Source organism: Scyliorhinus torazame, chromosome 11, assembly GCF_047496885.1.
Source record: "Scyliorhinus torazame isolate Kashiwa2021f chromosome 11, sScyTor2.1, whole genome shotgun sequence".
Lineage (NCBI taxonomy): Eukaryota > Metazoa > Chordata > Chondrichthyes > Carcharhiniformes > Scyliorhinidae > Scyliorhinus > Scyliorhinus torazame.
The window spans coordinates 53,080,984-53,108,387 of record NC_092717.1 but is presented as its reverse complement, the minus strand read 5'-3'; the positions used below and the strand labels follow the sequence as shown (position 1 = coordinate 53,108,387).

The 27,404-nt window shown below is 49.4% G+C and overlaps 1 protein-coding gene across 4 annotated transcripts in view; it reads right to left on the bottom strand.

The window, feature by feature from the left end:
* fbxl2 (F-box and leucine-rich repeat protein 2) overlaps window positions 1–18,264 on the bottom strand; it is a 355,919-nt gene extending 337,655 nt beyond the window's left edge. For 2 of the 4 annotated variants that reach the window (XM_072467255.1, XM_072467254.1), the window contains exon 1: window positions 18,006–18,264. In XM_072467255.1, coding sequence (XP_072323356.1) covers window positions 18,006–18,035 — 30 coding nt within the window. In that variant the 5' untranslated portion in view covers window positions 18,036–18,264. The remainder of the gene's footprint in view (window positions 1–18,005) is intronic. The other 2 variants (XM_072467253.1, XM_072467252.1) reach the window with 1 other exon arrangement.
* Window positions 18,265–27,404: the final 9,140 nt, after the last annotated feature.

Genomic DNA, 27,404 nt, shown 5'->3' with positions numbered 1-27,404 from the left:
ATAAAAATAACCACGCCCTATTTCTTATGTAATCTCTCCTGGAGCAAATCAATCTTTCTGCACAGTCTTAAAAATTAAAATATTGCCGGTTTGGTCCAGTATCTTAGCCACTGTTGGGATCTGACTGTCAGAAATGTGATTCAACACTTTCCACTCTCCTGGCTGAGTTCTGTTTCAGCACTATAGCTCAGAATTATCCAGGAGAAAGCAGCCCAACTGATTGGTACTCTATCCACAGCAGCGCGGGTGCAAGGAGGGGCAGCAAACAATTTCTCCTTTATGCGGTCTCACTTCCTCCAATCCAATTAGATAGGTGTTTGGATTCATGACCCTTAGCTATGCCCGTCTTTTTGTGGACTATGGGGGGCATTCCTTATTCCAGGTCTAGTCAGGCCTCCTTATCCAACACATATTGCCCATACATTGACAACTGTATTGACATCCTGCTCATGCCCAGGATTAGAAAAAGTCAATAAATTGGAATGTTTTAGAATCATAGATCCCTACAATGCAGAAGGAGGCCATTCAGGCCATTGATTCTGCACCAACCCTTCGAAAGAGCATACTACCTAGGCCCGATTCCTTATACTATTCTTCCAAACCCACCCTAAGGGGCAATTTAGCATGGTCAATCCATCTAACGTGCACATCTTTGGACTGTGGGAGGAAACCGGAGCACCCAGAGGAAACCCACGCAGACATGGGGAGAATGTGCAAACTTCACATACAGTCGCCAGAGGTCGGAATCGAACCCGGGCACCTGGCGCTGAGACAGCAGTGCTAACCACTTTTATATATTTTTAAAAAACTATTGCAAAATATTGGCTGCGTAAAAGCAGCAGTTTGATTGAATTTATAGAACAATTACTTTTGATATGTTGATAAGACTAGCAACATTGCAACAGATGTTCACCCAAGACAAGCTGGTAACAATGAGGAATAGAACATAAAAAGTTTAAATAAGGTGTTGGTGTTAGAGGTTCAAAGGAGGAGACAAGGGGTGAACTTTGCAATTATATTCTAAAATTTAGGCTTATGAAATGAAGGGAATTAACCTTTGACTTCTGAAGAAGTTAGTTCTGATAAGGGAAGATCAAAAGGGAAAGACTGTACATCAGAAGCATTCAACCGATGCAAGGGCATCTGCTTGAGACCTTAGCAAACAGCAGGAATGGCTGTTTTAATTTCTAGCTAACTGTGTCTGTGAAGAAAACCCTCCTTGAAAAGCCAGTGGTTTTGTTCTACCTCAGAAGCAGCCACAAGAGATATAACTGTCCAGCATGGTAACTGTTATTGAACTTTGTTCAGTTTTTTAAAAAAACCTATAAAGATGTTGTGGATGTTTGGGAAGAAATTGCATTGCAGTGAAATAAAGGAGTTTTGAACTGGGTAACTTTAGTGATATGGTGCACAGTCATTGCTTTAGCCAAGTGTACTGCTAGTTGACTTTATTCTGGTTTATTGTATTTTTAATAAACATTTATTTAAAATCACCACAAAACATCTGGGACATCATTCTCTGGATTTCAAATCTTTCCTCACATTACATTCATAGAATCAGGAGGTCGGAGGTCATTCAGCCCATTGAATCTGCACCAACCCTCTGAAAGAGTACCCTACCTCAGCGCACACCCCACCCTACCCCCAAAACCCCATCTAACCGGCACATCCTTGGACACTAAGGGGCAATTTTTTAGCACAGCCAATCCACTTAACCTGCACATCTTGGGAATGTGGGAGGAAACCGGAACACCCAGGGACCACCCAAACAGATACGAGGAGAATGTGCAGACTCCACACAGTCACCCAAGGCTGGAATTGAACCCGGGTCGCCGGCACGGAGAGGCAGCAGTGCTAACCACTGTGCCACTCCATATTAAATTGCAAAATACAGTTAAGGGCATTTGCTTCAAGTTTTCCTTCTGGGATTTGGAATAACCTGGTGTTTACCATGAGCCGTGTTACACAAACTTGCCTTTTTCAACTTTTATTTCCATTTGTGGGAATAGGCTGTCAAATAATATTCATAAGCCCACCAATTCCCACAGATACCTCAATTACCCTTCTTCACACCCTGCCCCCTACAAGGACACATTCCACTCTCCCAGTTTGTCCGTCTCATATGTTCTGATGTAGCGCTCCTGATAAGTCTTTTTCCTCAACTGGAGATTCTCTCCCCCCCCCCCCCCCCCCCCCCACTGCGGTCAACAGGGCCCTCAGCTGAGTCAGCCCCATTTCCTGCACTTGTGTCCTCACCCCTTCCCACCCTGAACCATGATAAGGATCCCCATGTACTTGCTTCACACCCCAGCAGCCTCCATATTCAAAGGATTATCCTCCACCATTCCGCTACCACTAACGCAATGCCACCACAAAACTCCCCTCCCAGAAGGAACTGTTACTTCCACGACACCCTGGTCCACTCCTCTATCACCTCCAACATTTCATTAGCTTCCCATGCCCCCCCCCCCCTTTAAGGACTCAAACACTCGTTCCAGGTAAAGCAGCGACTTACTTTTGCTTCTTTCCATTCGCTGCTCACAATGTGGTCATCTCTACACTGGGGCCAGCAAATGCAGACCGAGTGACCACTTTGCAGAACACCTCAACTCAGTCCACAAGCATGACCCCAACCTCTCAGTTGCTTGCCATTTTATATTGTAGCCACGTAAAATGGCTGCGTTCCGATTAATCTGACCAAAACCCAGTTTAAAATGGCTAACCCGAAAGACTGCTGGGAAGAGCAGCGAAGAAGACACAAGCAGGCAGCTGCAGACAGCATTTCATATTCGGCTCTGGGAAGTTAGCCCAGATCGATACTCAGGGCTATCAACAGCCCATCAACCCAGGTATTTGCAGTTGCATTCAGGACTGTTTGCAGCCCATCTATTCAGACATCCAGTTAAATCGGCTATCCCCGGGAGCAATTGCAACATATTAGCAATTGAATACCGGGCCAGACCTGTCGCCGCCTGCAGTGGCCGAAACAAAGACAGGTGAGCTACCACCCCCCGATCGAGGAATCGCCTCACCATTGGACACATTGGATTCTGTCCCCAATCTCTGGGGTCAATCACTTGGGACTCAGGGTCAAGGGCCGCCCCGGGAGGCGGGAAGCCCCTGGGCCCTATAAAAGTGAGGGTCCAAGTTCAGATCGCTCTCTCTCTCCTCTTCGCCTGCTCGAGATCTTTGCAAGAACAGCAACCGGCAACAGTAAGTTTGAATCCAGCGATCGCTATCCGGTAGAGACACCTAGCCACCGACCTGTAGCAGCCTTTTGAATCCCGCGGGCCAGATCTGATTGGACAAGCCATTCGTTTCCCTGACCTGGTGGGCTCTTCCTAAAGTTAAGTATTGGCCAGTAGTGATAGGTTTATTATATAAATAGTAGTATTAGTGTATCAATATTGCTTGTTGTATATAATAAATGACCGTTGTTTTAATCCTTACTAAGCGGTGTGCTATATTATTAATCATAACCTGACCTTGAACCACGTGGCGGTATCATAAAGATACCTGGCGACTCATGAGCAAAGGTGACGTAATTAGAGCAAATAGACTAAGGTTAAAAAGAACAATATCACCGCCTTGCTCACACTGCCATGTTCCAGTGAGGCTTAATGCAAGCTTGAAGAATGGCAAAGAAGGAATTGATTAAGAAGGGAAAAATAGAGTACAAGAGTAAGCTTGCAGGGAACATCAAAACTTACTGTAAAAGTTTCTATAGGTACATGAAGAGAAAAAAGATTGGTGAAGACAAACGAAGGTCCCTCGCATTCAGAAACAGGGGAATGTAGAGTGGGGGACAAAAAAAATAGCAGAGCAACTAAACACATACATTGGTTCGGTCTTCACAAATGACCACACAATTCACCGATACTTGAAATGTCAGGGAGGAACTGAAGGAGGTCATTATTAATAGAGAAATGGTGTTGGGGAAATTGATGGGACTGTAGGCTTATAAATCCCCAAGGCCCGATAATCTACATCCCAGGGTACTGAAGGATGTGGCTCTAGAAATAGTGGGTGCAATGGTGGTCATCATCCAGGACTCTGGTATAGTTCTTGCAGAATGAAGGGTAGCTAATGTAACTCCACTATTTAAAAAAGGGAGGTAGAGAGAAAATTGAATTATAGAGCAGTAAGCCTGACGTCAGCAGAGAGGAAAATTCTAGAATCCATTATTAAAAGTTTTATCACAGAGCACTTTGAAAATAGTGGCAGGATTGCAGAGTCGGTATGGATTTATGAAGAGGAAATCATGCTCGACAAAAGCAAATGGAATGTTGGCCTTCACAGCGAGAGAATTCAAGTACAGGAGCAGGAGTTTCTTGCTGCAATTATAGAAGGTATTGGAGAGGCCACACCTGGAATAGTGTGTGCAGTTTTGGTCTCCTTATCTATTACTCTAGAGGAAGTGCAGCAAAGGTTTACCAGACTGATTCCTGGGATGGCAGGACTGATGTACGAGGAACGATTGAATCGGTTAGGAGGGATCTCAGAAATCTATAAAATTCTAACAGGACTAGACAGGGTAGATGCAGGAAGGATGTCCAGGTGGTGGGTGTGTCCAAAACCACAGTCTGAGGATACAACCATTTAGGACAGAGAAAAGGAGAAATTTCTTCACCCAGAGTGTGGTCCGCCTGTAGAATTTATCACCACGGGAAGCAGTTTAGGCCAAAATGCCACCGGTGGCATAGTGGTATTGTCACTTGACTAGCAATCCAGAGACCTAGAGTACTCTGGGATCCCGCCACTGCAGATGGTGAAATTTGAATGGAATAAAAAATCTGCAACTAGACATTTAGTGATGACCATGAGCCATTGTCGATCATGAAAACCATGTGGTTCACTAATGTCCTTCAGGCCTATATGTGACTCCAGACCCACAGCAATGTGGTTGACTCTTAATTGCCCCTCAAGTGATGGGCAATAAATGCTAGCACAGCCTGCGAAGCCCACATCCCATGAACGAATAAATAAAAAATGTTTTCACGAAGCATGCACTTAGGGTGACGGGGATCAAAAGGATATAGGGGGAAAAGCAGGATTAGGCTATTGAGTTTGGATCATCAGCCATGATCATAATGAATGGTGAAGCAGGCTTCAAGGGCCAAATGGCCTCCTCCTGCTCCTATTTCCTATGCTTATAACAGCACCTTGGGCTGGATTCTCCGATCCGGCGGCTGTGTCCACAGGATATTAAAATATTAAAACATGCTGCTGTGCAGAGAGACCTGGGTGTGCTAGTGCATGAGTTGCAAAAAGTTGGTTTGCAGGTGCAACAGGTGATTAAGAAGGCAAATGGAATTTTGTCCTTCATTGCTAGAGGGATGGAGTTTAAGACTAGGGAGGTTATGCTGCAATTGTATAAGGTGTTAGTGAGGCCACACCTGGGGTAGTGTGTTCAGTTTTGGTCTCCTTACTCGAGAAAGGACATACTGGCACTGGAGGGTGTGCAAAGGAGATTCACTAGGTTAATCCCAGACCTGAAAGGGTTGGATTACGAGGAGAGGTTGAGTAGACTGGGACTGCACTCGTTGGAATTTAGAAGGATGAGGGGGGATCTTATAGAAACATATAAAATTATGAAGGGAATAGATAGGATAGATGCGGGCAGGTTGTTTCCACTGGCGGGTGAAAGCAGAACTAGGGGGCATAGCCTCAAAATAAGGGGAAATAGATTTAGGACTGAGTTTAGGAGGAACTTCTTCACCCAAAGGGTTGTGAGTCTATGGAATTCCTTGCCCAGTGAAGCAGTAGAGGCGCCTTCATTAAATGTTTTTAAGATAAAGATAGATAGTCTTTTGAAGAATAAAGGGATTAAGGGTTATGGTGTTCGGGTCGGAAAGTGGAGCTGAGTCCACAAAGATCAGCCATGATCTCATTGAATGGTGGAGCATGCTCGAGGGGCTAGATGGCCTACTCCTGCTCCTAGTTCTTATGTTATGATACGTCTGGTCTTACAACCAGAAGGTCGGCGCTACCCCTGCACCAATCCTCCATGCGGTGGGGGGCTAGCAGCCACGCAGAGTAAAGCCTTGCGGATACGGCCAGATCCGTGGCTGCTCATGTGCACGGTGGCAGCCGGCAGTGATCACGCCATGTAACATGATGCCAGCCGCACGCGGACCAGGCGTGCCAAAAACTGCCTCCATGACCAACTTCGCCACCCCTGGACCCTCCATTCAGTCACCCCAGCCCCTGACAATGGCCCCCCTGCTAGCAGAATGGCTCTCCCACCTCCCACCACCCCCCCCCACCCGTGGCGGTGCGGGAGTCAGTCCGCAGCCGCCACACGAGGTCCCCGAATGGTGTGAGCACACGTGTCCCACGCCGTCGGGGATTCAGCCCATTGGGGGCGGAGCATCGGGGAGGGCCTCAGGTGACATCCTGAGGCAGTCCATATGGCATGCGACGTACTCCCAGAGTACGCTGTTCGAAGGGGCGGAGCATGACAAAAACAGCACCGCCTCCGAAACCAGCATAAACGGCGTTTCTCGGCAGAATCCCACCCACGATCTTCGAATTTGGCACTTTATGGCTTTCTGGACTCAATCATGTTGACCAACTTCAGACCACAAACTTTGCACTCATTTTGACTCTTGCCTCCCTCGCCCTCAAGCGCTAGTCTGTATCTTGTTTTCACGTTTGTTTTCAAACAGCTGTTCATTATTCTGCCATTAACACTTTCACTCTGGATCAATGTTTTGTTTCTTTACTGCAACCATTGTTTTTTGTTCCATGGCATCTTTTGTTATTTAATCTCTTCCACCCTCAAACCTACCCCAGACCTTCCCTTTTGTTCCATTTCTCCCCATCCCCCCATTTCGACAGCATAAAACCCAGCACTTTTCTACTTCTCTTTCGCTCCAAAGAGTCACTATTAATCTTTTGAACCCCCTTTTATTCTTAATCAACCATTTGTTGCTTTTAGCAAGATTTCAACTAAGCCTTTATGAAGGCCTGTTATTGATGTCAATATCTGAGCGCTGATACAATGAGTACCCACATACAAAGGTTAATTGGTGAATATCACTTGAAAGAATATAAATATTGTTTTAAGCAAATAAAGATACATGGGACCGAGCAAGAGCCTAGTCATATTTAAATTTTTTTTCGTCTTCAGTTTTTAACCAGAGAAAGCAGTTAACCGGATATGGAAAAGGAATCAAAGTGTTGCATCGGTAAGATGTAACACTTTTCACATTGCCACCAGCAAATGTAACCAAATGCTGTGAAACTTTAAGGTAAACAAAATTCAGGCTGGATAAGATACATTCGAGGATTCTTAAGAAAAGAAATTGCAGGGCTTTGATATAAATATTCCAGAAATCATACAAGCGGAATGTATGGAAAAGCGAGGTATTCCCGGTGAATGAGCTGGCACAGCAGGCTCATTTAGGGGGGATGCCATTTACGGTAGCGAGGGATAGGTTTAGGTACTTGGGGATTCAGGTAGCGAGGGAATGGACGTGGCTCCATAAGTGGAACTTAACGAAGCTGGTGGAGGAAGCCAGGGAGGATCCAAGAGGTGGGATACACTGCACTTAACGTTGGCGGGGAGGGTCGAAGTGGTGAAAGTGAATATTCTGCCGAGGTTCTTGTTTATCTTTCAGGCTCTCCCGATCTTTATACCAAAGGCCTTTTTTCGGAAAGTGGACACAATCATCTCTGACTTTGTATGGGCGGGGAAGGTGCCGAGGGTGGGGAGGACCCTGCTACAGAGGGGTTGCCAAACTTGCTTCATTATTATTGGGCGGCAAATGTGGACAAGGTGCGGCGGTGGTGGGAAGAAGGGGTAGAGTAAGTTAGGATGGAGGAGGAATCTTGTAAGGGGTCTAGTTTGAGGGCTATGGTGACGGCAGCATTGACAATGGCTACGAGTAGGTATTCAGGGAGCCCAGTGGTGCAGTCCGCAGTGAAGATATGGAATCAGCTGAGGAGGCATTTTAGGGTGGAAGGGATGTTGGTGCTAACGCCACTGTGCGAGAATCATGGGTTTGAGCCGGGGGGGGGGGGGGGGGGAGAAAGAAGAGATAGTGTACACAGGAGGTGGAGGGAAGTGGGGCTGGTCAAGGTGAGGGATTTGTATTTGGCGGAAGGGTTCGCCAGTCTGGAGGAGCTAAGGGAGAAGGTAAAGCTGCCGAGGAGTAGTGAGTTCAGGTATCTACAGGTTAGGGACTTTGCACGAAAGCTCTGGAAGGGGTTCCCTAGATTGCCGGGATACACCCTGCTGGAGAGACTGCTGCTTCCGGATGTGGAAGGGGAGGGAAGGATTGGGGATATATGGAAGTGGCTGGGGGAGCAGGGAGGCGAGCGGGTGGTGAAGATCAAGGAGAAATGGGAAGCGGTGTTGGGAATGGAGATCAATTGGGGAGTATGAAGTGAGGCGCTGCGAAGGGTAAACGGGACCTCCTCTTGTGCAAGGATGAGCCTGATCCAGTTTAAGGTGGTGCACAGGGTGCATATGACTCGGGCGAGAATGAGTGGGTTCTTTCAGGGGGTAGCAGATGAGTGTGAGAGATGTGGGCGGGGGCCAGCGAATCATGCACACATGTTTTGGGGTTGTGAAAAATTGGGAAGATTCTGGGCGGGAGTGTTCGTGGTCTTAGCCAGGATAGTGGAGGAGGGAGTGGACCCGGACCCTTTGGTGGCAATGTTTGGGTTTCAGAGAAGCCGGAGCTCATGCGGAGGAGGAAGGCCAATGTCTTGGCCTTCACCTCTCTGATTGCACGGTGACGAATTTTGCTGGAGTGGCGGTCGGCATCGCCACCGGGGGTAGCAGCATGGTTGGGTGACCTGTAGGACTTCCTGCGGTTAGAGAAGATAAAGTAGGAGTTAAGGGGTTCAGCAGGGGAGTTTGAGAAAAGGTGGGGAATGTTTGTGACCGTGTTTGAGGAGCTGTTCGTCGCAGGGAGGTGGGGGGCAGGGGGTAAAAAAGGAGAAAAATCTGTACAAACTGTATAGTTGATTGTTGGGAAGAATGTTTCCCGGGGTGTTTATTTGCTGTAACCTACTTTGATACAAGTTTGAACAAAATGGGTTTAAAAAATAAATATTCCAGAAATCAGTGAATTCAGAAGAGATACCTGGGACAATTGACAGGCATTATTCCAATTTTGTAAAAGAAACATTTGTTTAAAAATGACTTAAAAACCAGACAAGAGAGTTTGACATCAACTTTAGGTACAATTATGGAAACCCTGAAAAGATCATGGGCAATTTGGATCAGAATAAAGTAATAAAAAATAGTAAATATGATTTCACGAAGGGCAGACCCAGCCAATCTAACCATAAGCTAGGCATGGATAGAGGATTGGCTAACTGGCAGAAGGCAGAGAGTGGGGATAAAGGGGTCCTCTTCAGGATGGCAGCCAGTGACTAGTGGTGTGCCTCAGGGATCGGTGTTGGGACCACAAGTTTTCACAATATGCATTAAGGATTTTAAAGAAGGAACTGAGGACACTGTTGCTAGGTTTGCAGATGATACAAAGATATGCAGGTGGACAGGTAGTATGGAGGAAGCAGGGGGCTACAGAAGGACTCGGACAAACTAGGAGAGTGGGCAATATTTTTATTCTCCATTTTCACATCTTCTTCAGAATTTACACCCCACCAACAAGCAGTAAACTGTAACAAATACAAAGTCAATCCCCTTATCAACAACAACGATCCCATCCTCCCACCACCTCAAACACCCCACCTGACAATATAAGCATCAAATAAAACAAACCCTCCCACGATGGGAAAAACAAAGGAGAAAAAAAGAAAAAGGAATCAGGAATCGCCTATGGTCAGCATTGACTTAGAGTCCCCCTCCCTACCTAACATTCAATGCCACCCAACCCCCAAATGAGTACCGTAAATGACACGCATGAATTGTAACCCCACCTCTCCCCTCCACTTCCTCTTCTAAAACTCCTCCGCCCAACCTCTCTGTTCCTTCCCCGCAACTTTCCACCCCGGCTACTCATCAGAACCTGTCCTGCCAGGCTCCGATGGCCGTAGCCCCTCCCCCCACCTCACCCCCGTTCACTGGCCGGTTTACATGGAGGCCCCCACCCGGTCTCTTTCCCCCTGGCCCGGTCCCAGGAAAACCAAGAAATCCCCTTTAGCACACAAACACCGCATACACACCCAAGCCCCAAAGAACCATCATTGCAAGTGAAAGTCCCATCTCTTCCCTTGTCCAACTATATACACGCTGGCTCATTTAGCACATATACACCAACCGCAGTGAAAAAATACAGCTACATGAGGCTACATCGGTACATGTCCACTGCTCAATTCAGCCATAGTCCTTCTGCCTTAGCAAACTCCTCTGCTGCTTCCGCCGTCCCGAAATAAAAGTCCTTGGATTTGTAGGTCACCCTCAGCTTAGCTGGGTATACTATGCCACACTGCACCTTACTGATGTACAGTGCCTTCTTCACACGGCTGAAGGCAGCCCGCCACCTCGACCGTAAAGTCCTGATATATGCGTATACCAGCTCCAGCCCACTGCACCACCCGCTTCTGCTTTGCCCAGCACAGGACCTTCTCCTTCACACTGAACCTACGAAAACACAGTCACTACTCTTGGCTGCTCACTCTCTTTTGGTACAGGCCTCCACGACCAATGAGCCCGATCCAGTTCATATCGGGAAGGATCATCCCCCTCCCCCAACAGCTTCGCCAACATCGTGGCAAAATACTCAGTCGGCCTCAGGCCTTCCACTCCTTCGGGCAGACCAACAATCCTCAGATTCTGTCGCCTGGAACTGTTTTCCAAGTCGTCCATTTTGGCTCGCAGACCCTTGTTGATCTCAATCACCTTCCGCATGCATCTCCTTCCCCATCGAGGGAAGTTGATCACTGTGCTGCAATGTCTCTTCCACTCCCTTCAGTGCCTCACCTTGCTCCCGCACCTCTGCCACTGCGCTCAATACCGCCACCCTCACCGGGGCAATCGCCTCCTCCACCAGCACTTTCAATGCCACCCCCATCTCCTTCCTCATCGCCTCCATGTGTTTTGTGAACTGCCTTTCGAGTTCCACAGCCATCACCGTAGTCATTTCTTGAGCCGTGGGCAATGCGGCCTCCCCTGGTGCCCCAGCCTCCACTTTTCTTGCCGTCCCCGAGGTGACCTTTCCACTCCGACGACTTTCAGCCGCTTTTTTCATGGCCATTTTTGAAAACTTATTTTTGACATTTCCCTTCACTGTGCCTTCTCCCTGCTTTTGCCACCTCCATTGCCCCTGGGACCGGGCATTAAACCCCGAAAATGCCTTTCCCGAATGGGAGCCCTCCAATGTGCGGCTGCCTCCCGCTCGTCGTCACCAGAAGTCCAGATGAGGGGTAATCTTATAGGATACTGCGTGGCCTAGATTTTCTTTTCATAGAATTTACAGTGCAGAAGGTGTTACCACTAGTAGGAAAAACTAGAGCTAGAGGGCACAGTCTCAGACTAAAGGGACGATCCTTTAAAACAGAGATGAGTAGGAATTGCTTCAGCCAGAGGGTGGTGAATCTGTGGAACTCTTTGGCGCAGAAGGCCCTGGAGGCCAAATCACTGAGTGTCTTTAAGACAGAGATAGACATAGACATAGAAAATACAGCACAGAACAGGCCCTTCGGCCCACGATGTTGCGCCGAACCTTTGTCCTAGATTAATCATAGATTATCATTGAATTTACAGTGCAGGAGGCCATTCGGCCCTTTGAGTCTGCACCGGCTCTTGGAAAGAGCACCATACCCAAACTCAACACCTCCACCCAACACCAAGGGCAATTTGGACATTAAGGGCAATTTATCATTGGCCAATTCACCTAACCCGCACATCTTTGGACTGTGGGAGGAAACCGGAGCACCCGGAGGAAACCCACGCAGACACGGGGAGGACGTGCAGACTCCGCACAGACAATGACCCAAGCCGGAATCGAACCTGGGACCATGGAGCTGTGAAGCAATTGCGCTATCCACAATGCTACCGTGCTGCCCTTAAGAACAAATAAATCTACACTATATCATTTTACCGTCATCCATGTACCTATCCAATAGCTGCTTGAAGGTCCCTAATGTTTCCGACTCAACTACTTCCACAGGCAGTGCATTCCATGCCCCCACTACTCTCTGGGTAAAGAACCTACCTCTGATATCCCTCCTATATCTTCCACCTTTCACCTTAAATTTATGTCCCCTTGTAATGGTGTGTTCCACCCGGGGAAAAAGTCTCTGACTGTCTACTCTATCTATTCCCCTGATCATCTTATAAACCTCTATCAAGTCACCCCTCATCCTTCTCCGCTCTAATGAGAAAAGGCCTAGCACCCTCAACCTTTCCTCGTAAGACCTACTCTCCATTCCAGGCAACATCCTGGTAAATCTTCTTTGCACCTTTTCCAGAGCTTCCACATCCTTCCTAAAATGAGGCGACCAGAACTGTACACAGTACTCCAAATGTGGCCTTACCAAAGTTTTGTACAGCTGCATCATCACCTCACAGCTCTTAAATTCAATCCCTCTGTTAATGAACGCGAGCACACCATAGGCCTTCTTCACAGCTCTATCCACTTGAGTGGCAACTTTCAAAGATGTATGAACATAGACCCCAAGATCTCTCTGCTCCTCCACATTGCCAAGAACTCTACCGCTAACCCTATATTCCGCATTCATATTTGTCCTTCCAAAATGGACAACCTCACACTTTTCAGGGTTAAACTCCATCTGCCACTTCTCAGCCCAGCTCTGCATCCTATCTATGTCTCTTTGCAGCCGACAACAGCCCTCCTTATTATCCACAACTCCACCAATCTTCGTATCGTCTGCAAATTTACTGACCCACCCTTCAACTCCCTCATCCAAGTCATTAATGAAAATCACAAACAGCAGAGGACCCAGAACTGATCCCTGCGGCACACCACTGGTAACTGGGATCCAGGCTGAATATTTGCCATCCACCACCACTCTCTGACTTCTATCGGTTAGCCAGTTCGTTATCCAACTGGCCAAATTTCCCACTATCCCATGCCTCCTTACTTTCTGCATAAGCCGACCATGGGGAACTTTATCAAATGCCTTACTAAAATCCATGTACACTACATCCACTGCTTTACCTTCATCCACATGCTTGGTCACCTCCTCAAAGAATTCAATAAGATTTGTAAGGCAAGACCTACCCCTCACAAATCCGTGCTGACTATCCCTAATCAAGCAGTGTCTTTCCAGATGCTCAGAAATCCTATCCTTCAGCACCCTTTCCATTACTTTGCCTACCACCGAAGTAAGACTAACTGGCCTGTAATTCCCAGGGTTATCCCTAGTCCCTTTTTTGAACAGGGGCACGACATTCGCCACTCTCCAATCCCCTGGTACCACCCCTGTTGACAGTGAGGACGAAAAGATCATTGCCAACGGCTCTGCAATTTCATCTCTTGCTTCCCATAGAATCCTTGGATATATCCCGTCAGGCCCGGGGGACTTGTCTATCCTCAAGTTTTTCAAAATGCCCAACACATCTTCCTTCCTGACAAGTATTTCCTCGAGCTTACCAATCTGTTTCACACTGTCCTCTCCAACAATATCGCCCCTCTCATTTGTAAATACAGAAGAAAAATACTCATTCAAGACCTCTCCTATCTCTTCAGACTCAATACACAATCTCCCGCTACTGTCCTTGATCGGACCTACCCTCGCTCTAGTCATTCTCATATTTCTCACATATGTGTAAAAGGCCTTGGGGTTTTCCTTGATCCTACCCGCCAAAGATTGTTCATGCCCTCTCTTAGCTCTCCTAATCCCTTTCTTCAGTTCCCTCCTGGCTATCTTGTATCCCTCCAATGCCCTGTCTGAACCTTGTTTCCTCAGCCTTACATAAGTCACCTTTTTCCTCTTAACAAGACATTCAACCTCTCTTGTCAACCATGGTTCCCTCACTCGACCATCTCTTCCCTGCCTGACAGGGACATACATATCAAGGACACATAGCACCTGTTCCTTGAACAAGTTCCACATTTCACTTGTGTCCTTCCCTGCCAGCCTATGTTCCCAACTTATGCACTTCAATTCTTGTCTGACAACATCGTATTTACCCTTCCCCCAATTGTAAACCTTGCCCTGTTGCACGTACCTATCCCTCTCCATTACTAAAGTGAAAGTCACAGAATTGTGGTCACTATCTCCAAAATGCTCCCCCACTAACAAATCTATCACTTGCCCTGGTTCATTACCCAGTACTAAATCCAATATTGCCCCTCCTCTGGTCGGACAATCTACATACGGTGTTAGAAAAGCTTCCTGGACACACTGCACAAACACCACCCCATCCAAACTATTTGATCTAAAGAGTTTCCACTCAATATTTGGGAAGTTAAAGTCGCCCATGACTACTACCCTATGACTTCTGCACCTTTCCAAAATCTGTTTCCCAATCTGTTCCTCCACATCTCTGTTACTATTGGGGGGCCTATGGAAAACTCCTAACAAGGTGACTGCTCCTTTCCTATTTCTGACTTCAACCCATACTACCTCAATAGGGTGATACTCCTCGAACTGCCTTTCTGCAGCTGTTATACTATCTCTAATTAATAATGCCACCCCCCCACCTCTTTTACCACCCTCCCTAATCTTATTGAAACATCTATAACCAGGGACCTCCAACAACCATTTCTGCCCCTCTTCTATCCAAGTTTCCGTGATGGCCACCACATCGTAGTCCCAAGTACCGATCCATACCTTAAGTTCACCCACCTTATTCCTGATGCTTCTTGCGTTGAAGTATACACACTTCAACCCATCTCTGTGCCTGCAAATACTCTCCTTTGTCAGTGTTCCCTTCCCCACTGCCTCATTACATGCTTTGGCGTCCTGAATATCGGCTACCTTAGTTGCTGGACTACAAATCCGGTTCCCATTCCCCTGCCAAATTAGTTTAAACCCTCCCGAAGAGTACTAGCAAACCTCCCTCCCAGGATATTGGTGCCCCTCTGGTTCAGATGCAACCCGTCCTGCTTGTACAGGTCCCACCTTCCCCAGAATGCGCTCCAATTATCCAAATACCTGAAGCCCTCCCTCCTACACCATTCCTGCAGCCACGTGTTCAACTGCACTCTCTCCCTATTCCTAGCCTCGCTATCACGTGGCACCGGCAACAAACCAGAGATGACAACTCGGTCTGTCCTGGCTTTCAACTTCCAGCCTAACTCCCTAAACTTGTTTATTACCTCCACACCCCTTTTCCTACCTATGTCGTTGGTACCAATAGATAGGTTCTTGATTAATAAGGGGATCGGGGATTATGGGGAGAAGGCAGGAGAATCGGGACTAAAAAATATCAGCTATGATCGAGTCTGCTCCGCCATTCAATGGGCTGTGAGACTTAATTCTGCTCCTATGGTCTTATGGTCAAAATTAGGCCGTTGAGCCCATTGAGTCTGCTCCGGCGTTTGATCATGGCTATGTTCCTCACCTCCATTCTCCTACCTTCTACCCATAACCCCTGATCCTCTTATCAATCAAGAAATCCCATTATCAAGAACACCAGATATGTGCTGGGAGGTGCTGTGTCCTACAGGGCCACACACTAATGCTGGAAGGTGGAATTAGACAGAATAGTTGTTTCTTAGAACATAAGAACTAGGAGCAGGAGTAGGCAATTTAGCCGCTCGAGCCTGCTCCACCGTTCAGTACGATCATGGCTGATCTCATCATGACCTCATTTCCACCATCCTGCCAGTTTGCTGGAACCCTTCAACCCATTCCTAAATAAAAATCTGTCTAACTCCTCAAATTTACCCACTGTCCCAGCATCCACTGCACTTTGCATATATTCCACAGATTCACAAATCTTTGGGAGTAGTAGTTTTGCCTCATCGCTGTTTTAAATTTGCTATCCCTTATCCTGTGACAATCCTAACCTACTGGTTTTCTTTTAGGGAGTAATAAAGGAGATCAACAGGAGTGAAACAGTATATGCAGTGTACGTAAGATTTCAGGAAGGTTGCTGCGACAGTTTCTCTGAGAGAGTTGGTAATAAAAATAAAGATGCCAGCTGAAATAGTTTGTAATGGCCACATAATTAGTTGAGCAATAGAACCTAGTGGGCAGCAGTACAGGGATTGTCCGGGGGGGGGGGGGGGGGGGGGGGGGGGGTTAAATCACAGTGGAGTTTCCCCAGGGGTCTATTTTGGGATCTCATCTTTAACAATTGTATAAACCATCAACAGCTAGAAGTCACAAGCACGATATTAAATTTACAGATGATAAATATATAAAGAAGCTAATAAACGTACATGGAATTTGAGCAGGCAGGTAGATTAAATTAAATGTAGACTTCCCTCATGTGATGAAACAAAATCTCAGGGACAATTTGGGATCCTACTGACAATAATATGGAAACTGCTACAACAAATGCCTACAGCCAATCAGTAAAGCAAATCAGATGCTGGGATATTTTAAAAGGTTAATATGGAGTCAAAATAGTGAGGTACCCCCATGCTGTGACTAGAGTTAGAATACTGTCCAGTTCGAAGATATTACAGCTATTGAAAGGATAAAGAAAATAACCATAATGATTGAGGAATCAGAAGGAAGGGATCATTCAGCAATTAGGCAGCTTGGACAAGAATTAACTGGAAAAGATTGCAGTGTGTTTTTGTTCTTGTTTTAGAATTCTAACGGGACTAAATAATGGAGACCATGGCATCCTGTTTTACTTTGTCCAAACTAGTAGAATCCACAGACAGCCTGAACTTGAAGATAAATGAGAAATGTTAAAACATAGATTTTTAAAAAATATTCCCATTTTCAACTCTGCTGCTGTGGAAGGTCCTAAGCAAATGGCAAGTAATTATCCACAAGAGACAGGTTCAGATCAGATTAGCCAAAATTTCATTGCATACCAGAGCTAAATGCCAACTTAGTAGGTTCGAAAAAAATACAAGTTTAGGTGACTAATTAACACTTATCTCACAACTGTACTGATTCATTCATAGTTTCCCCTCACCATCACCTCCTTCAAATTTCATATGCAAGCAAGGAAAATCATGAGGTACACTAAAGAAGGCAAGTCTCATTAATACTGGCAAACCACTCTGTCTCCATTTCAAAGGTGCACAGTGAAAACGAAGTGGCTGAGTATAACAGCAAAGAAGCAGGCAACAAAATAAAATATGAAAAGCCGAAAACACAAGTATTGGTTTGCGTTACTCAACAAGCCATCTTTAATTTTGGGTGGAGAGTGCTCAAAATCTTTATTACATAGTATCATGCATACAAGTTAAAATATATCCCAGGTTCACTCTTGACAACCTTCCCCAAAGCGCCAACGCCTTCTCCCAATCCCATCTAGCACCTTGGTGGATTTAAAACAAACTGTAGGCAACTTCAATTACTGGATACAAGAGTACAATACTATTGGTTTTTAAAAAATACATTCCGCCCATTCAAATAAAACAAAGAACAAGGGCAATGTCGCATAGTAATTTTGTAAAGTGTCTGTAGGTGTGGCTTAATACGTAAAAATGCAGATAAAGATCTTAAATGCGGAGGATTCCTCCAAACTGCAATCGTTCCCCGGTGTAAATAAATCGCAGATAGCTATAGAAACCGATTGCACATACGGTGAGCAAATAAGGCGCCCGGGAACAACATCAATGCACCAAACATCGCATTACAATGTTATTCCCCTTTCTAAAACTCAGCAGTCGTTGTCTCCCAGTACACACACACACCCCAGAAGGAAAACTGTGGGTTCGGACATAATAACACCAACATCTCCCTTGTTGTTGTTGCTGCTGCTGCGAGTCCCTGGTGACTGGTGCGCGGCTGTGTTGGGGCTGGGCCCGGTGCGCTCGCGCGCTCTCTCCCCCGGAGCTGCCGCCGCTGCAGCGCCCGGAGAGGCAAAGGGAGCATCACCTCGGCCATCCGCGCAGGCCACAGGCATCCAGCTCACCCACACACCATCATCATCCTCATTCCGCTGTCCGGCAGGCAGTTTACCGCGGGGAGAAGACCGGCCTCACCTCAAAGCGGCCGCGGGTGATGCCATTCATGTCTCCGGCTCCGACTCTCGGCCGCTCCCGGATCCAACATGGACTCACCAACCGCCGCCTGACGTCACGCCCCCAAACACCAACAACCTGACTTTAATTTTTTTTTTAAAACGCCGCTTTTGCCCCGCAAACCGTCACCCCGTCGTTTAAAAACTGAAAACGTGCCTCCAGGGAGGTTAGCGCGTTCCCCTTTAAACACCCTTTTAAAAGTTTAGATGCAGGCGACGCCGCCGCGCACCTGACGTCATTGGCCCGGGAATTCAGCGCATGGGGTTGGTTTGGGTCCAGAGCAGCTGATCCCAGTGACTGCGCTGGAGGTTCAGAGCAGCTGATCCCAGTGACTGCGCTGGAGGTTCGGAGCAGCTGATCCCAGTGACTGCGCTGGAGGTTCGGAGCAGCTGATCCCAGTGACTGCGCTGGAGATCCAGAGCAGTTGATCCCAAGGCTGCTGCTCCCAGTGACTCCGCTGGAGGTCCAGAGCAGCTGATCGCAGGGCTGCTGATCCCAGTGACTGCGCTGGAGGTCCCTGAGCTGCTCATCTCAGTGACTGCCCTGGTGGTCCAGAGCTGCTGATCTCAGTAACTGCGCTGGAGGCCCAGAGCTGCTGATCTCAGTGACTGTGCTGGAGATTCCAGAGCAGCTAATCTCAGTAACTGCGCTGGATGTCCAGAGCAGCTGATCGCAGGGCTGCTGATCCCAGTGACTGCGCTGTATGTCCAGAGCAGCTGATCCCAGTGACTGCGTGGAGATGCATAGCATCTGATCACAGGGCTGCTGATTCCAGTGACTCCGCTGGAGGTCCAGAGCAGCTGATCCCAGAGCTGCCGATCTCAGTGACTGCGCTGGAGTGCAGAGCAACTGATCCCAGTGACTCCGCTGGAGGTCCAGAGAAGCTGATCGCAGGGCCGCTGATCCCAGTGACTGCGCTGGAGCTCCAGAGCAGCTGATCCCAGTGACTGCGCTGCAGATCCAGAGCGGCTGATCCCAGGGCTGCTGATCCCAGTGACTCGCCGGAGGTCCAGAGCAGCTGATCCCAGTGACTCCGCTGGAGGTCCAAAGCAGCTGATCCCAGGATTACTGATCTCAGTGACTGCGCTGGAGTGCAGAGGAGCTGATCCCAGTGACTCAGCTGGAGGTCCAGAGCAGCCGATCCCAGGGCTGCTGATCCCAGTGACTTATCTGGAGGTCCAGAGCAGCTGGTCCCAGTGACTGCACTGAAGAGCCAGAGCAGCTGATCCCAGTGACTATGCTGGAGGTCCAGAGCAGCTGATCCCAGTGACTGTCCTAGAGATGCAGAGCAGATGAACCCAGTGACAGCACTGGAGATCCAGAGCTGCTGATCCCAGTGACTGTCCTGGAGACGCAGAGCAGCCAATCCCAATGACTGCCCTGGTGGTTCAGAGCTGCTGATCCCAGTCTCTATCCTGGAGGTCCAGAGGTGCTGATCCCATGGACTGTGCTGGAGATCCAGAGCAGCTGATCCCAGTGACTGTGCTGGAGGTCCAGAGCAGCTGGTCCCACTCACTGTGCTGGAGATCCAGAGCTGCTGGTCCCAGAGACTGTGCTGGAGGTCCAGAGCAGCTGGTCCCAGGGACTGCTGATCTCAGTGACTGCGCTGGAGTGCAGAGCAACTGATCACAGTGACTCCGCTGGAGGTCCAGAGAAGCTGATCGCAGGGCTGCTGATCCCAGTGACTCCGCTGGAGTGCAGAGCGACTGATCCCAGTGACTGCGATGCAAATCCAGAGCAGCTGATCCCAGGGCTGCTGATCCCAGTGACTGCGCTGGATGTCCAGAGCAGCTGGTCCCAGTGACTGCGCTGGAGATCCAGAGCAGCTGATCCCAGAGCTGCTGATCCCATTGACTTATCTGGAGGTCCAGAGCAGCTGGCCCTAGGACTGCTGATCCCAGTTACTATGCTGGAGGTCCAGAGCAGCTGATACTAGTGACTGGAGGTCCAGAGCAGCTGACCCCAGTGACTGTCCTGGAGAGGCAGAGCAGCTGATCCCACTGACTGCGCTGGAGATCCAGAGCTGCTGATCCCAGTGACTGTCCCAGAGATCCGGAGCTGCTGATCCCAGTGACTGTCCTCGAGGTCCAGAGGTGCTGATCCCAGGGACTGCACTGGAGATCCAGAGCAGCTGATCCCAGTGATGGCGCTGGAGGTCCAGAGCAGCTGGTCCCATTCACTGTGCTGGAGATCTAGAGCAGCTGATCCCAGTAACTGCGCTGGAGATCCAGAGCAGCTGATCCCAGTAACTGCGTGGAGATCCAGAGCAGCTGATCCCAGTGACTGCGCTAGAGGTCCAGGGCTGCTGAACCCAGTGACTGCGCTGGAGGTTCAGGGCTGCTGATCCCAGTGACTGCGCTGGAGGTCCAGAGCAGCTGACCCCAGTGACTGTCCTGGAGATGCAGAGCAGCTGATACCAGTGACTGCGCTGGAGATCCAGACCTGCTGATCCCAGTGACTGTCCCGGAGATCCAGAGCTGCTGATCCCAGTGACTGTCCTGGAGACGCAGAGCGGCCAAACCCAATGACTGCGCTGGAGGTCCAGAGCAGCTGATCCCAGTGACTGCCCTGGTGGTCCAGAGCTGCTGATCACAGTAACTGACCTGGAGGTCCAGAGGTGCTGATCCCAGGGACTGCACTGGAGATCCAGAGCAGCTGATCCCAGTGACTACGCTGGATGTCCAGAGCAGGTGGTCCCATTCACTGCGCTGGAGATCCAGAGCAGCTGATCCCAGGGCTGCTGATCCCAGTGACTACACAGGAGGTCCAGAGCTGCTGATCCCAGTGACTGCTCAGGTGGTCCTGAGCAGCTGATCCCAGTGACTGTCCTGGAGATCCAGAGCAGCTGATCCCAGTGACTGCGCTAGAGATTCAGAGCAGCTGATCCCAGGGCTGCTGATCCCAGTGACTGGGCTGGAGATCCAGAGCTGCTGATCTGAGTGACTGTGCTGAAGGTCCAGAGCTGTTGATCTCAGTGACTGCACTGGAGATCCAGGGCTGCTGATCTCAGTGACTGCGTGGAGGTCCAGGGCTGGTGATCTCAGTGACTGCGTGGAGGTCCAGAGCTGCTGATCTAAGTGACTGCCCTAGTGGTCCAGAGCTGCTGATCTCAGTAACTGCGCTGGAGGCCCAGAGCTGCTGATCTCAGTGATTGTGCTGGTGGTCCAGAGCTGCTGATCTCAGTGATTGTGCTGGTGGCCCAGAGCTGCTGATCTCAGTGACTGCCCTGGTGGTCCAGAGCTGCTGATCTAGTTAACTGCGCTGGAGGCCCAGAGTGTCTTATCTCGTTGACTGCGCTGGAGATCCAGAGCTGCTGATCTTGTTGACTGTGCTGGAGGTCCAGTGCTGCTGATCTCGTTGACTGTGCTGGAGATCCAGTGGTGCTGGTCCCAGGGCTATTGATCTCAGTGACTGCACTGGAATGCAGAGCAGCTGATCCCAGTGACTCCGCTGGAGGTCCAGAGCAGCTGATCGCAGGGCAGCTGATCCCAGTAACTGCGCTGGATGTCCAGAGCAGCTAATCCCAGTGACTCAGCTGGAGATCCAGAGCAGCAGATCCCAGGGCTGCTGATCCCAGTGACTGCACTGGGGGTCCAGAGCAGTTGACCCCAGTGACTCAGCTGGAGATCCAGAGCAGCAGATCCCAGGGCTGCTGAACCCAGTGACTCCGCTGGAGGTCCAGAGCAGCTGATCCCCGGGCTGCTGATCCCAGTGACTGCGCTGGAGGTCCAGAGCAGCTGACCCCAGTGACTCCGCTGGAGATCCAGAGCAGCTGATCCCAGGGCTGCTGATCCCAGTGACTTATCTGGAGGTCCAGAGCAGCTGGTCCCAGGGCTGCTGATCCTATTGACTACGCTGGAGGTCCTGAGCAGATGATCCCAGTGACTGCGCTGGAGGTCCAGAGCAGTTGATCCCAGTGACTACGCTGGAGGTCCAGAGCAGATGACTCCAGTGACTGCACTGGAGATCCAGAGCAGCTGATCCGCGTGACTTTCCCGGAGATCCAGAGCTGCTGATCCCTGTGACTGTCCTGGAGACACAGAGCAGCCAATCCCAATAACTGCGCTGGAGGTCCAGAACAGCTGATCCCAGTGACTGTCCTGGAGTTCCAGAAGTGCTGATCCCAGGGACTGCACTGGAGATCCAGAGCAGCTGGTTCCATTCACTGCGCTGGAGGTCCAGAGCAGCTGATCCCATTCACTGCGCTGGAGATCCAGAGCACCTGGTCCCAGTAGCTCCGCTGGAGATCCAGAGCAGCTGATCCCAGTGAATGTGCTGGAGGTCCAGAGCAGCTGGTCCCAGGGTCTGCACTGGAGATCCAGAGCAGCTGATCCCATTGACTGCGCTGGAGATCCAGTGCAGCTGATCTCAGTGACTGCGCTGGAGATCCAGAGCTGCTGATCTCATTGACTGCGCTGGAGGTCCAGTGCTGCTGATCTCAGTGACTGTGCTGGAGATCCAGAGCAGCTGATCCCAGGGCTACTGATCTCAGTGACTGCGCTGGAGGTCCAGAGCAGCTGACCCCAGTAACTCAGCTGGAGGTCCAGAGCCGCTGATCCCAGGGCTGCTGAACCCAGTGACTCCGCTGGAGGTCCAGAGCAGCTGATCCCAGGGCTGCTGATCCCAGTGACTTATCTGGAGGTCCAGAGCAGCTGGTCCCAGGGCTGCTGATCCCAGTGACTATGCTGGAGGTCCTGAGCAGATGATCCCAGTGACTGCGCTGGAGGTCCAGAGCAGTTGATCCCAGTGACTACGCTGGAGGTCCAGAGCAGATGACTCCAGTGACTGCACTGGAGATCCAGAGCTGCTGATCCGCGTGACTTTCCCGGAGATCCAGAGCTGCTGATCCCAGTGACTGTCCTGGAGACGCAGAGCAGCCAATCCCAATAACTGCGCTGGAGGTCCAGAGCAACGGATCCCAGTGACTGCCCTGGTGGCCCAGAGCAGCTGATCCCAGTGACTGTCCTGGAGTTCCAGAAGTGCTGATCCCAGGGGCTGCACTGGAGATCCAGAGCAGCTGGTCCCATTCACTGCGCTGGAGATCCAGAGCAGCTGATCCCATTCACTGCACTGGAGATCCAGAGCACCTGTTCCCAGGGCTGCTGATCCCAGTGACTGCGCTGGTGGTCATGAGCAGCTGATCCCAGTGACTGCCCTGGAGATCCAGAGCAGCTGATCCCAGTGACTGCGCTAGAGATCCAGAGCAGCTGATCCCAGGGCTGCTGATCCCAGTGACTATGCTAGAGATCCAGAGCTGCTGATCCCAGTGACTGTCTTGGAGATCCAGAGCAGCTGATCTCAGTGACTGGGCTGGAGATCCAGAACTCCTGATCTCAGTGACTGCGCTGCAGGTCCAGAGCTGCTGATCCCAGTGACTGCGCTGGAGGTCCAGGGCTGCTGATCTCAGTGACTGCCCTGGAGGCCCAGGGCTGGTTATCTTGACAAATCCCAAATTTCTTTACCCGTTAGTCTGGCCTCAATAAAAGTCGAGATGGATTTGCAGGTACACCATTAGTTATTTTATTTGACTTGCAAGCCTGACTCAGTTCACAGCGGTACAAAACACATCTTGCTTCGTACACCTCTGGAATCAATTGAGCCTGTAGAACAAAGAAGTCTCTACTGATACATTCAAATGGCATCAAGTTTCACATACACGATTCCCATAGGTCATCCTATACCCCTCCTGACTTATCCATACACTCTAATTGGCTCACTTCCAATCCCTTCCTCTGGCCCCTATTACCCAGCATCCTTTTCTCCTCCTTTGGTGGACACACCTCTTCCTTTGCTTTGCCATGCGGTCTGAAATCCTTTGTCTGTGAACTCACCAGGATTAGACTGGCCTATCTCTACATTACATTAACTAATATCTCTAAAGTAACTATTTTATATCACATTCGTCATTCCCTCCTATTATCATTCCATGATAACCAAACTATCCAATCCATAGCTACGGTCCCTCATCTAAAAAAATCCGTCGCTGCATTTCCAATTCCTGGCGTAGCCCCCCTTCATCTGCTGCACCCTCATGGATTTTGACAGCTAAGATTTTAGGGGCGTTGATCTGTTCCAGTGCACCCCGCATTCTACCCATCACACATTTAAGGATGGCTAGGCCCACAAAGATGCAGCCGATAGCCACCACTAAATACATGGCCATATTTATGAACCAGTCCTTCCAACCTCCAAATCCCCAGTTACCCCAAGAGCCAGGATCCTGCATTCCGTCCAGGTGATCCCGTATGTGATCCATAAATTTAGTGATGTTAGCGGTCAAGTCCTGAACTCCCATGATACACTTGCCCTGTACTATGGCGCATACCCCACCCTCACGGGCCAGAAGATAGTCAAGAGCATACCGGTTCTGCATTGCAAACAACCGCAGCTGAGACAATTCCTTGGTTATTGCCCGAGGGCTCCCAAAGTTTCATTTCCCAAGATGGTAAGGCCACAAATAAAATAATTCCTATTGCTGACAGCCAAGGAACCCCCCACCCCTCCCAGTGTCAAGACGCTCAGAATCCCCCATCCGGCTGAGCGGCCCCGGTTGGGTGCGAGAACCTGAGGTTTTTTCCAGTTCTCGCAAAATTCAGCCGAGACTGCCCGGCGTGCTAACTGATTATGCAGCATCCACGCCGAAGGGCAGGGGACTGTGGTAGGGACTAGAGTCCCAATAGCAATTTGGCGGGGAAATGGGGGTGACAAAACATCGGTCGCTGTGCCATTAAATAAAAAGTAGTATCCTTGCTCCGTGTGCAGGCTAGCATCACAATCAGTATATCGGTTGCGTAAGGATCCCCAGTAGCCCAGTTTATCCAGCTTCGAAACGCCCATTCGGGCCGCCTAGCAATGCGGAAAGCCCTAGTCCCAACAGTGATATGAGAGACATTCGCCCAGCCACAAAGGAGCTGGAGGCCAGCGTTCAATGGAACGCAAGTGGTGTTGTAACAAACGCATTGGCCAGACACCTGGGTGATATGACACCTCCTGTCCGTACAGGTGGGGAACAGACATGTTATATTCGTTTCCATCTCTACCAGCAAACAGCCGTATCCTTCACTGCTGAAACAACTCTCGTACGACCGGGAATCCCTATTGGGAGTGAAGTGGCTAGGTATATACGCCCTCCACCGTTGCAGCCTATCATACTGTGAATGGGAATTATCCCGAGGAAGGGGAAGGCAAATAGCCGGTGGTGCTGAACCCGGATCGTAAGGAAGAGTGACTTGCTCGGGCGGTGGCTCGGAACGCTGACAATGAACCACCGTTTGGGGAGTGCCCCAAAGCGGTGAAACAGAAAATAACCTAGACACCACTGCGGGGTTCGGGTAGCAGACAACCCGTCCGTGGCCATACAAGCAGTGGTAAATCTGGTAGATGAGATTCATACTACCCAGGTTTTCCTCAGTTTGGCCTTTAACTAAATTAAGTGTATCTCCCGGTAACCTACGTTCTAGCTGTACTTCCCTTCTCACACGCCCCGTCCTCTCTCTAGTCCCTCCCTCCCTCTCACAGCCTCTTCCTACGCTCTCCTGACGGCCTGATGTTACCTATATTGCACCAATCTTAACACATCCAAAATCAAATTTACATGTATTCCAAAAACAAGGCAATGTCCATATAATGTTCCCTTCCCATCGCCGGGACCGGTGCAATTGCTTCATGAGTCCTGCATTCTCCTTAACTTTGACGACCTTCCATGAGTCGATACCATGTCCTCGTATATGGGGGCAGCGAAGAACATCACCTTTGCATAAGTGAAATATCCTTGTGGATTGGTTGGGGTTACAAATGTAGATAATATTCCCCTTTTCCATGTCCGTCGCCAATAACATTCCAAGCGAGGTGAGGCCGTAGATCACACAGGCGGGGCGTAGCCACCCCATCATATTCCACACCTGTAAAATGGCACTGGAAAAGGGAGGCAGGTTAGTAACCGACCTTTTACAGTAGTGGAGATGGACCCAATTTACAGTGATGAAGGTGGACCCAAGCACTTCGCCCCTCCAATTTAACTGCTGTGGGGATGGTAAGGAGAACTTGGGAGGGCCCGTCCCATCGCGGCTCCGACCCCTTCCCAGTCCAATTTTTGACCATGACATAAATGCCGGGCTGGACTGAAAGTGAGCTAGGTACTGGGGGCGATGGCTGGTGAGCCGCGCGGACCTGGCCATGGAGCTCCTTGAGCACCTGCGTGAGGGCTAGAATATAGGTGGTCATCTCTTCAGTCATATGGTGAAACTGAACCAGTCTGGAAGCATGCAGGCCCCAGGGAGTTCTAAGAGGCCTGCCATAAAGAATCTCGGCAGGAGAGAGCCGGGCCGGTCCCGCAGGTGTAACCCGCAGCTGGAAGAGGGCAACGGGGAGCAACTTAAGCCATGTCAGTCCCGTGTCTGCTCTTAATTTAGCCAATTTAGTTTTGAGGGTCTGATTGTGTCTCTCAACCAACCCGGCCGCCTTTGGTCTGTAAGCACAGTGTAACTGCTGGCGTATGCCCAACTGGGAGCAAAACTCCTTGTTAATTTGTCCAATAAAATGAGGCCCATTATCAGAACTTAACTGAGCTGGTATACCGTACCGGGGAATGATTTCCCGCATCAAAACTTTAACCACAGTAGCAGCTTTATTATCGATAGTCGGATACGCCTCGACCCATCTGCTGAACACATCCACAATGACCAAAACATATTTATAACATTGACACCTTTCCAACTCAATGTAATCCATTTGGAGCGTCTCAAAGGGACCACTGGGCCAGGGGGTTTGCCCCATCCCACAAGGGATACCTTTTCCGGTGTTATATTGCTGACAAATCAAACACCGATTACTGATACTCTGGGCCAACCCCTGCATTTTAGGGTGCCACCAAGTGTCCAGCAACAAATCACTAGTCCCCCGAGCCCCACAATGAGTTGCAAAGTGTACACATTCGATGACCCATAAAGCCAGTACATCAGACATACAAGTCTGATGTGCTGGCGTGGTCCATAAAGAGGAAACAGAATCATATGTACAACCTAACCGTTTCCACATTTGTTTATCACTCTCAGGAGCGTCCTCCTGTAACCTTATGACGTCTTGGATGGTTGGCATTGACTTGTCAGAAGCAGACATATTTATAGTAGATCGTTTAGTCTGACTTAACATCTTAGGCACCATCACTTGCTGAATTTGCGCGGCTGTCCGCGCTGCACAATCTGCTTGTTCGTTACCAACGTCAACTGGGGTTGTACCATTCGTGTGGGCAGCGCATTTAATGACGGAAATCTGCGCGGGCATAAGAAGGGCCTGCAGTAGGTCATTAACTAAACCCCGGTGGGATATTTCCGTGCCTGCCGAGGTAAGGAATCCCCTATT